Source organism: Mirounga leonina, unplaced genomic scaffold, assembly GCF_011800145.1.
Source record: "Mirounga leonina isolate KUSES-001 unplaced genomic scaffold, KU_Mleo_1.0 Mir_91, whole genome shotgun sequence".
Classification (NCBI taxonomy): Eukaryota; Metazoa; Chordata; class Mammalia; order Carnivora; family Phocidae; genus Mirounga; species Mirounga leonina.
In genome coordinates this window covers 39,252,298-39,263,970 of record NW_023270839.1, presented here as the reverse complement: position 1 = coordinate 39,263,970, position 11,673 = coordinate 39,252,298, and the positions used below count along the sequence as shown (strand labels likewise).

The following is an 11,673-nucleotide window of genomic DNA, read 5'->3' as shown; positions in this document are numbered from 1 at the left end:
CTCCCCCGGCGCCCGCCCCCCGCCGCCGCCGCCGCCGCCGCCGCCGCCGCGGGCGCACTCGCCGGTCGCAGTGAAAAGGCGGAGGCGGCGGCCGCTCGGGCTCGGCTCCGGTTCCGAGGGCCTCCCCCGCCGCACCCCCTCCCCACCTCCCGCACCCGCTAAACTTGATGTGACCCCAGCCCGACGCGGCGGCTGCCCCTCTCACCGCCCCGCGCGCCCCCCACCGCCACCCCGCCCGGCACTCCCGGAGCGCACCGCTCACCGCGCCCCTTCCCACCTCCTCGCCGGGGCCGGGCGCCGCGCTCGCCCTCCGCGTTCCCTTCCCCTCGCCACCCCCACCTCACCCCCCGCACCATGAGCAACCTGAAGCCGGACGGCGAGCACAGCACCAGCACCGGCACGGGCACCGGCACGGGCTCGGGCTCCAGCGGCACTCTGGAGGAGGAGGTGGGTCTGCGGCCCCGGGACTTGTCGGGGCGAAGTGCACGCGGAGGTGGGCGGGGGAAAGGGCGCGCTGGGCCTCCCGCGCCGCGCGGGGCCGGTCTGGCAATCGCTCCGGGCGCCTTCCCGCCGCTGCCCCTCGGTCGGGGAGGAGCAGCCCGTGTCCGGCGGGCGGGGGCGCGCGGCCTGGACTGCCCCGCCGGGCGGGCATTGTCTCCCCGCCCTCCCGGGCTCGGGGCGGGCCGCGCGCCGGCCGCCGTCCGTGCGTCCCGTGGTGGGCGAGCGGCGCGGCGTCTGCCCCACGCCTGCTGCCCGCGCATCCCTCGTTCTCTACTCTCGGCCCGGCCCGCTACCTTCTTCCGAGGCGCTCCTCGGGTATGGCCGGGACTCCCGCCTCCGCGGGAAGGAACTAAGCGGGATTAGCACAGCGGGCGGCGGCACCCTCGCTCCCTTGCACTTTCCACCCTGACCCCTCCCCGTGACCTTGGAGGCCCGGGCCAGCTGCCCGGCACCTTGGTTCACTGCAACTGAGCTGTAGTCACGGGGAGTGGACGGGCTTTCCTTGCAGCCCCAGAACCTGGGCTTTGGCAAAGAGGTCAGCGGGCAGTAATTAGAGTTGAGGAAGAGATGCCTAAAGATACTCCTTTCCCGGTTCTCCTCCCTTCGGTTTTGCCCCGGCAGGCAATCCAGGACTCCAGAGCTGGCCTGGGTGGGATTCTTCAAGGAGAGGCGACATTATCTTGACCACCAGACATGTGCTAAAGAGGAGGGCGTGTGAGGCGGCTTCGTGGAATCAGCAGGAGCTGGGTGGTTAATGGGATGGCAAAATCCGGGAGGGTGTGTGTTGGGGCGGGGGGCGGTGAGGTGGTGGATATAAGCCTTAGGACTCTGGGCGGCGAATGGAGACCAGGAGCTGGGCTGGCCCAGACAAAAACTGGTGTGGAAGGGGACAGGCTTTGCAGCTCTCTCCCAGGGCCTCTGGCCTGCTGTGTCACTCCAGGGCTAGAGACCCTTCCTGCCGCGCCCTGGCAAGCCCTTGCCCAGGAAACCAAGGGTCAGTTATCCACCCTGAGCTCCCTTCCCCTTGGTCTGGGGGAGAAACCGCAGAGCCCCTGGCGGGGGGGGGGCTGGTGTTGCTACCTCCCTCCAATGCAGTGGCCGTGCTGCCGGCTGGCCGTGCTATAGGTTTGGTGCAGAATGGCGGCAGTGGCCCAGTGCTGGGCTGGGCTCCTCACTGTGGGAGGGGTGGTGGGAGGGTCACACCACCAGCTCCCACTCTTAGTAATTCAGAGTCCTGCTGCTAGTCCGAGTCCACCAATGGCATGGCATCTTGAGAATCTAGGTCTAGATCTCACTTTTTGTGGGGGAATATATAACTCTTTGCACTGAGGGATGGCAAGGGAGGGCCTGACATTTGTCCGCCAGTGGTGTGTGGGCTCCATCGCAGTGGGGAGCCGGGGGCTGGGGGGTGGCTCCTGAAGGCCTTGTCCTCCTTGGACCGTGACATGCCAACAGACCCGTGGCGCGGATGGGAACCTTAACCCCACCCTAACTCTACCTGGTTGTTCAGAATCTCCTCTGAGAGTTGGGGGAAGGTGGCAGGGTTGCTGGGGTGTGGGGAATCTCTGCTTGACCTCCTGTGAGGCTGGGCAAAGACCCAGAAGGCCACTAATGCTAGATGGTTGACTTTAGCAGGGAGTTCACCCAAGAGGCTGGGCTGACCCTCAGACCTACCCCTTTGAAGTGGGAAGGGTGAACCTTGTGGCCAAGCTAAATTCTTAGAGAAAGCATTTGAAGTATCGGTCACTTTTTTCTAAGCACTTTTCTTTGAGAGAGAGGGCAGAATCCTCAAGAAGTGGAATCCCTGTGACTCCTCCTTGGGGGCAGAGGTGGGTTATAACACCATCGTGGTTGAGGGAGTCAGTGCACCTGGTGCTGATGGAGGGGCACGGGCCTGTGTTTAACAAAAGTCTAAAATTAAAGTTCTGGGAATCTCCTGGATCCCGGTGTCTGCTCTGGTCAAGTGCAAGGATGAGCCCCCTCCCCTCAGACTTCTGGGCCAAGAGCTCTTCTGCTGAGGTTCCTTCTTGAATTGGTGGCTTGAGCTGGAACTGAATTCCTTCCCTTTAGCTTAGATGCCCCCTGGGCAGTCATTTTTGCATCCCCCAGGAGCCACCATCCAGGGAATCTGTGTTAGCAGGGGTAGTTTACTCTCATGGCTGAGCCAGGCTGGCTCTCAGAGATTAGGTAAAGCAAGCCTAGAAAACCAAGGAATCCTACTTGCCCACCAGAAGACCTCAATTCTTAGAGGTGTTAGGTTGCTGGAGAAAGGGGTGTGTTGTCACGGTTCCAGAAGGATACGGTTCTAGAAGGGGGTATCCGTGGGGCTGCTCCTTTGTATAGCCCTGACTTCCCCTGCTTGGCCACCCTGTGCCTGGGGCCTTCATCCCTATCACAGGCATTAGGTTCCTGTACTGGACCAGGGAGCAGGATTACAGGTGAAAGATCACAGACTAGAAGGTGAGAAGGAGGAGGGGATGGGATGTCAAATGCAAGGGTAGGTCAAATAAGGGGGTATCAGCAAGTGATGCAGTGGGGGCCCCTGAGAAGGTAGAGATCAGCTCTCCCTGAGATGCTGGGTAGGAGGTTGTTAGGCCTGTGCCGGACAGAAAGCATTCCAGGAAGAGCGAATAGCAAATGGCAGAGGGAGAGGTGGATTCTGGAGCCACATGGCTACCAGGAGTTTGCTAGGCTGCAGCAGTCCTGGGGGCCACATTACGAAGAGGCCGAGATCACACAGGGTTGGGGGGAAATTGGCATTTTTCTGCCACTTGGAAAGGAGATGTGTTAGAAGCTATGATACCGTTTGAAAGCTAAGGAGGGCAGCGATGAATTAAGGAGGGTGTCTGCAGGGGAAGAGCTGAGTGTCCCTTTCAGTCTAGAGACTATGTCTTAACCCAGGTGGGGTTGGTACCGGGAGCTCCAGAAGGTGAGGCAATACCGCAGCACAGGGCAGGCTTGCCTCTGATGCTCCGGAGCCCCAGACAAGCATGCCTTACTGATTTGTAGGGCTGGCTAGAGAGTTACAGTGTTTCTGGGGAGGGGTACACTCTATTTTTTAAAAGGAGACTTTAATCTCATAATACAAGGTAAAGCTAAGTTATAGGAATTATTCACTGGGGGTGGGGGGACTGTGGCAGAGCTGAAGGGAAGGTAGTATTTGGAATCCTGAGTGGATGGAGTTCAGGTTTCTAAGAGTTAAAGAAGTTTTTTTTCCAGCCTAATGGTAAACTATAGAAAGGCAGGCATTAATGGCAACCAGAGAAGCTACAGCTTGACCTGAGGGTCTTGACCCCTTGCTGCCCTCCCACCCCCATCTGTGCTTGTCCATTGCATCCAATGTATCTGGGCCAACGTGGCTGCTTGCAGGCCTGGCACTGCTGGGTCCATCATGTGTCCTCTAGAGGTCTCTGAGGTACCAGCCAAGTCCCTGGCAGGATGGGCCAGGGTTAGCACTCTAGATGAAGGTGAAGGAATTCGGGGGTCCAGCGTGTAACTTGGCCACTTCCCTTTTCTCTGCCATCAAAAATCTTTGACAGAATCTGGGACATCTTGTTGCTCTCTATCTGTAAGTGGTTTTGTTTTTTGTTTTTTAATATGAGGGAAGGGAGGCGTCTATTCTTCTGGGCACTTACCTGGAGACAGGGCCCAGGCAGATAGGTCCTGGCAGATTCTATAGGCTGGGCCTCCTTCCTCCCTCGGGGCTGTTGTGGATGTGACTTCTCTACTCAAATAACCTAATAGAGAGGCTGTCCTAATAATAGTAAGCCCATACCCAGTATTCGTGCCAGGCATTATTCTAAGTATCTCACCATTTTACCTCCTTGAACTTTCACAACAGCACTGTGAGTTGCTTAACGTTATTGTCATCACCATATTATGAATGAGGAATCTGAGACAGGTTAAATGACTTTCATGTAGGGGCACCTGGGTGGCTCAGTTGGTTGGGCGTCCACCTCAGGGTCGTGAGATCGAGCCCCACGTCAGCCTCCATGCTTGGCGTTCTCTCCTTCTCCCTCTGCCTTCACTCCCCACCCCCCCTGCCCACTTGCTCGCACCTCCTCTCTCTCTCAAATAAATAAACAAAATCTTGGAAAACTTTCATGTAGCTAGTAAGTAGATAAGATGGGGTTTGAACCCAGAGTTTGCCCTTAACCACACACTGTACCTGCTGTTCTGTTTTACATTAGGGTTTTTGGTGAGGGCTGGGGTGGTGGGGAGAAAAGGTCTTGCAACTAAAATTTTTGAGGTCTGAGCTTTGGGTGGTGCTGCTCCAGGGTGGTTCCTGTTGGGCTGGGGGTATCCGAAGACTGGGTGATGGGAGCTGGAAGCCCTTGTAGGAGGAGTATTTTATCACATATTGTTTAGGATTGCCATCACGGGGTGATAAAACCAGACCGAGTCAGTTTTATTATTCAGTCTCTATAGGCAGTACATCCCCTTGTTGCCTGTACTGGGGCTTACTGCCCCCCACCCCTACCCACCACCCGCCTTGGTACCCTGCTGCTTTGGGCATCTTAACTAAAGAAATGGTTCCCACTGTAAAGTGACTGCCTGTCATTTTGTGTGTGGGGGGGTCATTCTGTTGGGTCTCATCTCCTCCTTCCCTGCACATGGGCAGCCTGGCTAGCTTATCCCAGTAAGAACCAACTTCTAAATCCCATTCAGCATTTGGACATTCTGATTTCTTCTCATTCCTGTCTCCAGAGAGAGGGTGGTGAGTACTCGAAGTTGAGTCAAGACATGAAGTGTGGGATGCCTTGATTTTTGCTCTCATGCTCTCCACCCATTTATCCCAGTGGGCCTCCAGACAGTCCTGAGAGGGCAAAGAGTCCATCCTACCTACTCTGAGGGCTGGGCTCCTGGTCCGTGGGCCCCAGACTCTGCTGAGCTGTTGGTTTTGGATAGCAGTGACGTCTGGTAACTTGTTAGTTTCTCTGCCATCCCCTGACCATGGCTTCCTCAGAGGGGTCCTCGCACCCCTGGCAAAGCCATGAGGCAGTGGGGCAGAGCCCATTGCTGAACTTCAGAAACCGTGTTGCTGTGAGGTGGGAGCTATAGACACCCCACAAAGCTCTGTATTCTGGAACCCCATCTACTCCCTGCCCAGGGACAGCATGGCCTCCCTCTTTCTGCTGCTTCCCTATTCTATCCTTGGATGGAAAAAATATGGTTACCTCTGAGATGTGCCAAGGCTGACCGAAGAGTCAGCCTTTCCTGAAGAGTCTGCTGGTGGATCCATCTGTGCTGGGGGCCTCTGGAGGATAGCAGGGGCAGGGGCTGTACGTAGTGGGAGGGTCTGTCTAGGCCTATCTGCCATGGCCTTTAGTCGTTTATGGCCCACTGAGCAGAGGCTCTTGGCTGTCACAAGTCATCATGGCCGCCTGTATAGTTCTGAACAGGCCTGGGACTCCCGGGAAGAAGGGGTAGGACCTGACCTGGACAAGGCCATGGGATGAGTGTCTGGAGTACCCAGCTCCCTTTTGTGGTTAGCCACCCTCTCCCTCACCAAATGGGTCTTGGGCTTTTACTGGTGGAGGGGGTGTCAGGAGAGGTTACGGGAGTAGGACCTGACCGTTTTTGAGAACGTTTGTTGAAACGGAAGAACTTCTGCCTAGACTGGTCCTCATTCTTGCTGTATGGTGGTGGCCATGTCCAGGCACAGCTTGGGGTGTTTGTGACCAGGGAGCTCCACACCAGAATGCAGACCCTTGAAGCAGTTTCCATTCGCAAACAGAGATCCCCTCCCAACGACAGGAGCGTTATGTTAGGAAACCTCTCTTACCAGGCTTCATCCGCTTCCTTCAGGTAGTGGACAGGTGTGGTAGGCTCAGTGCTCTGTGTTCACAGTGGAATAACGTCAGGTGGTTAAGGGTTAGAGGTATTGGTTTCGGAGCTGGAGGAGGGCTATAAGGTTCCCCTAGGCTCACACTTTGATGCGTGGGTTGGTACGTGGCAGTGGTGACAGCTGCGACCCTTGCCAGGCACAGGAACGAGCAGTAGATCTGTGTTGACGGACCACATGGCACCAGGAGGGACAGGGGAGGTGGGATGGCCCAGGAGGGAAGGAAGCCTTGCCCAGAAGGCCTCCCGGCTGGGGGCCCTGTGAGCCAGCCACTTGAGTCGCCTCTAAAAGACTTAGCCCCTGGCAGTGTCTGGAACCAAATGGAAAACAGCCCCCCGGCCATAGCACTGAGTCTGCACCATGCAATTCCTGCAGTTTGGTCTCCTTCCCTATAAATGAGGTGTAGGCTGTGCTCACAACATGCTTTTTGACCAAGTCTGTCCCCGAGATGTTTTGCCTTCTGTTCCTGGGGCTGGAAGTGGCCTGGAGCATGAGGTCAGAAGCCTTATTATTTAAAACTCTATTCATACCTAGCCCTGTCCTACCCTTTAGAGAACTTCTTACCACCCCAGCTTGGTTCCCCTGACCCCTGTTCATACACAGTCTGGAAGTCTGGACTCTAGGACACATTGCAGGCTGTAGGGGAAGTGCCTCAGCTTGCCAGACGACTTGGATTTTACTGCTGGCTCTGCCCCTGGCTGTCCCAACACCTAATCCCTGAGCTGGTTCTTCATCTGTAAAATGGGCCAGTACCGCCAGTATGAAAGACCTGGAAACCACAGAGTGCTGCCCAGAGTGGGGCCTGAGAGCCAAACCCTGTGATTTGGGGCTGTAATTAGCAGGGGCAGGCAAAAGGCTGTAGAACACATCCAAAGCCTGGTGCTTCACACCAGGTCGGACTCACGGCATCGGAGGTGCCCTGGGTGCGGGGAAGCTGGGCAGTGTCCTAGCTCGGGAGCTGAGCAGCCCAGAGCTCCTCAGAGGGAGCATGGGAAGCACTGGGTTTCCGGGAGCCTGTGTCCCAATTCCCATCCACTGTCTGGCTGTATCTGCTTGCTCTTTTTCCCTGTGTCCTTGTTCAGCCCTTATAAGTCCTGCGTCTGCGGGCCGTGTCACCACATTCCATCCACCTCTCGTCAAGTGGCCCCACTCAGAGGGACTTCTTTCCCTCCTCCCCACCCCGCCCCGGGGAGGGGTAAGAGCGACCTGCTGGTGCCAAGCCTCGGCCTGTGTGGGGGACTGTCCCGAGGTTTCTTTTTGGCAACCCCAACATTGCCCCAGCAGAGACCCCACCCAGACCCCCAGGGCCTGGCTGCTGACTTGCTGCTCTGTCACCCTCTCATTCTCTAGCCCCCTTTACACCACGCTCTTGGCCTTTTTCCGGGCAGATGGGGAGTGCTTAAGCCCTGAGCAGCTGGAGGGCAATGCCAGAGCCTTCTCCTGAGACCAGTCACCTTCTCCTGCTTCCTTGGTATCCTACAAGGTGGAGCGTGAAGGACCCTGAGGCTGGTACATCCTTCCTCTTTATAGTTGAAGCAGTAGAGGAAGGCCGCAGACACCTGCCTGGCTGGTGGCCAGGCTGGGGTACTACCCAGGCTCCCTGACAGTTCGGTTTGAGGTTCTTTTTCTTTTGTTTCCGGGTGTGATAGGCAGGTGCTTGGTGAACAGGAGGCTGAGCTCGAGTCCTCCAGTGTCTTCATTCTCAATGGGGTTTCTTCCCCTTGGAGAAGCCAGAGCAGAGCTGGGTAGGATGATGGCTGGTGCAACCCTGAAAAGGACCTTCAGGGGGCGCCTGGGTGGCTCAGTCTGTTAAGTGACCGACTCTTGATTTCAGCTCAGGTCATGGTCTCAGGGTCGAGATCAATCCCCTCATCAGGCTCTGCACTCAGTGCAGAGTCTGCTTGTCCCTCTCCGTCCCCCTGCTTGCTCTTGCTCACTCTCTTTCAAATAAATAAATACATAAATATCTTTTTAAAAAGACAAAGGACCTTTAGTATCTTTTTTTTTTTTTTAAAGATTTTATTTATTTATTTGAGAGAGAGAGAACAAGAGACAGAGAGCAGGAGAGGGAGGAGGGTCAGAGGGAGGAGAAGCAGACTCCCCACCGAGCAGGGAGCCCGATGCGGGACTCGATCCCAGGACTCCAGGATCATGACCTGAGCCGAAGGCAGACGCTTAACCATCTGAGCTACCCAGGCGCCCTTTTTTTTTTTTTTTTTTTTAAGATTTTATTTATTGGGGCACTTGGGTGGCTCAGTCATTAAGCGTCTGCCTTTGGCTCAGGTCATGATCTCAGGGTCCTGGGATCGAGCCCCACATCAGGCTCCCTGCTCCGTGGGAAGCCTGCTTCTCCCTCTCCCATTACCCCTGCCTGTGTTCTCTCTCTCACTGTGTCTCTCTCTGTCAAATAAATAAATAAAACCTTTAAAAGAAAAAAAAAGATTTTACTTATTTATTTGAGAGCGAGAGCGCGCAGGGGGAGAGTGAAAGAGACAAGCAGACTGCACTGAGTGTGGAGCCTGATGCGGGGCTCAGTCTCAGGACCCTGAGATCATGACCTGAGCCGAAGGCAGGCACTTAACGGACTGAGCCACCCAGGTGCCCCAGGACCTTTAGTATCTTTGTATCAGGAAAGCCATAATCTGGACGTAGTGCAGGCTGCATTTCATAAACTCTCAGGGTCTGGCCAGTGGGGGTGGCGGTGGTGGGTGGGGTGGCCTGGGCTTCCGTTTGGACTCGGGGCGTCTGGGGCCACATGTGCCTAGCTGCCCTCTCTGAGGCATGTGTGTGGCCCTGTTCCGGCCCCTGCCTGCAAGTCAGCAGGGCACAAGGCTGTTCCCACTTAGTGCTGGGAATCAGCAGTCTGTCTATCTGTCTTCCTTTGACTTTCCTGGAATTAATTCTGTTAAGGACTAACCATGGGATCATCCCGTAGAACACACCCCCCACTCCCCCACCCCCCGCCCCAAATCAACTGTCTGCGAGGAGCTGTTTCTGCCTTCTTAGAGGCTAAAGGCCACTTGTTTTCAGGTTGCCCAAGGCTGACTTGACTGGGGGCTGAGTAAGTTGGTGTGTGAGATTGAGGCCTGCGAAGGAGCGTTGACTCACAGGCACCTGGGGACACAGGGGCTGCTTCTTGACATGCTGGTGATCAGGAGCAACTCACTGGACCCCTGGGCCTTGGTTCCCTCATCTAAAAATAAGGTTTCTTCCAGCTCCAATATTCTGCATTTCAGTTGCTTCAGAGGGCTGGGAGTCAGGGAAGGATGTGGGAGGGGCTTATGAGAGGCTTGTTTTTCCCTTTTTGGACTCCCCCCCCCCCCCCTCCCTAAGTGGTGTTTTCCATCCAGATGACACCAGAGCTCACACTAAGCTGCGAGTAGGTGGGGATTCAAAGCAAGCCCATCACTTCAGTAGTTTGATGGAATGGACAGTTGAAATAGTTTTTCCTTTCCAGATTGAATTCCAACTTCCAGAGATGCTACAGGATTGCTGCAAAGAATCCGTTTTCAAATGTCATTTTTATCTCTTTGGTAGGATGTATCTATTGCCAAAGTCAGGTTTCCCTGGGTGTGTCCTTCTCGTGTCCCAGCCCTGTGAGGAGGGGATTTGCCTGGAAGGCAGGAGTCTGTCTCCTAGGGCAGAGTGTTCCTAGTGGACCCCAGGGTTTATTTCTGGGTGGGGTGGGGAAGAGGTCAGGGGTGGCCCTGATGTTTTCCTACCTCAGCATCCTTTGTGGAGAAAGGTCTGTCCTCTGGGTGGTTGGTCCTTGGAGATTACAAGGCTGGGGTTTAAAGGAAGGCAGTGGCTGTGACACCTTCAGAGTTAAAGGCTAAGAGGGTTTGATATCCATGAGCATTCCACTGTTTTTGAAAGCGGTGTTTACCCTTTCTGTCTCGTAATAAAAGCTGGGACTTAACGGAGCTTGTCCTCTCAGCCACAGTACCCTGCTGTGGCCCTTAACTGCGAAGTTGAACATTTAATGCTCGGTGTGAAGGGAGTCTTGCATCAAAAAGGTTGGGGCGAGTTGGAGCCACAGGGCCCTGAGTGTGTTGTCCTCTTTATTGGAGGAGGGTCCCCATTGACTGCTGCCCCCGTCCTGTGCCACGTGGAAGCTTTGCTCGGCTGTTTTCCTCTGTAGAGAATACCCATCCCCTCCTTATCCCCCAACAGCCCCCTTCCCTCAACTTCTATATGGCCTCCATGAGAGCTGGGTCCTCTGTGTGCCCTAGGGGGAGGAGGGAGACCTCTGAGCAGCCACTGTCCAGAGGGCTGGCCTGGGTTGGGGGCACTGAATGACAGGTCTGCCTGGGGGAGTGTCCAGGACCAAGAGAGATGTCCACCTGGACTGATAGAGGAGGAGTCCTGCCTAGTGGCCTTTCCCACGGAGGTCTGACTTGTTCTAAGGCTAATGCCTTGTGCGTCACTATCCCCTTGCTCCTGAAGCCTTTTGTTTGATTTCACTTTTTCTGAAGATCTGTAAACAAATGTCAGTTTGTCTGAAGGAAGAACATCAGACACACAGATATGAATGAGGTGGTCAGAGTCCCTTCTTCCTGCTTCTCTTTAGAAGGTAGTCTTCCTCGTGCTGGGGAGGGCCACAGGGGGCCACAGAGGGAGAGAGACCTTCAGTATGAGGCCTGAAGGAAATAGCCAGGGACTCCAGGGAGTCTGTCATGTTGGGGTTAGAAAGTGGGCTGAGGGGCGCCTGGGTGGCTCAGTCGTTAAGCATCTGCCTTCGGCTCAGGTCATGATCCTGGGGTCCTGGGATCGAGCCCCGCATTGGGCTCCCCGCTCCACGGGAAGCCTGTTTCTCCCTCTGCTTGTGATCCTGCTCTCACTGTGTCTCTCTCTGTCAAATAAATAAATAAAATCTTAAAAAAAAAAAAAAAAAAAAAGAAAGTGGGCTGAGAGGCTCCCTCTAGGGGACATTCCCTCCACAGGGGCCTCAAGAATAATGCTGGGGGTGAGGGAGGCCGCTCAGAGATGCTCTTTTTTGCCCCTCGCCTGGAGCACTGGGAGCGAGCTCACAGGCCTTCTGTGGAGGAGGTGAGGGCTCTTTCCCCCCAGCACTGTAGGGTCCATAGTGAGGAGCTAGACAACCTCAGGAAGTCTGACCTCCAGTGATAGCCTGTGGCATGGACTTAAATGAGATTGGACCTCCTTGACCCTTTGCTCCCAGCAGCTCAGGGGAAGGTCAGGTAGCAGGACTTGCCTAAGGGAAGACCAGCTTCAGGGGCCCCCAAAGCCTCCTGGATGGGGCACACAGTTGTGCTAAAGGCCATTTGGTTCCTCTAGGCAGGCCTGGGGCTGGCTGGGACCTCCAG

The 11,673-nt window shown here is 55.6% G+C and overlaps 1 protein-coding gene across 5 annotated transcripts in view; it reads left to right on the top strand.

The window, feature by feature from the left end:
* Positions 1-53: 53 nt before the first annotated feature.
* Positions 54-11,673, top strand: part of RBPMS2 (RNA binding protein, mRNA processing factor 2) — a 37,394-nt gene continuing 25,774 nt past the window's right edge. For 2 of the 5 annotated variants that reach the window (XR_004677372.1, XR_004677371.1), the window contains exon 1: positions 54-447. Coding sequence is in view for 1 of the 5 variants with exons in the window: in XM_034994662.1 (XP_034850553.1) it covers positions 355-447 (93 nt within the window). In the remaining 4 variants the exon portion in view is untranslated. The remainder of the gene's footprint in view (positions 448-11,673) is intronic. The other 3 variants (XR_004677370.1, XM_034994662.1, XR_004677373.1) reach the window with 2 other exon arrangements.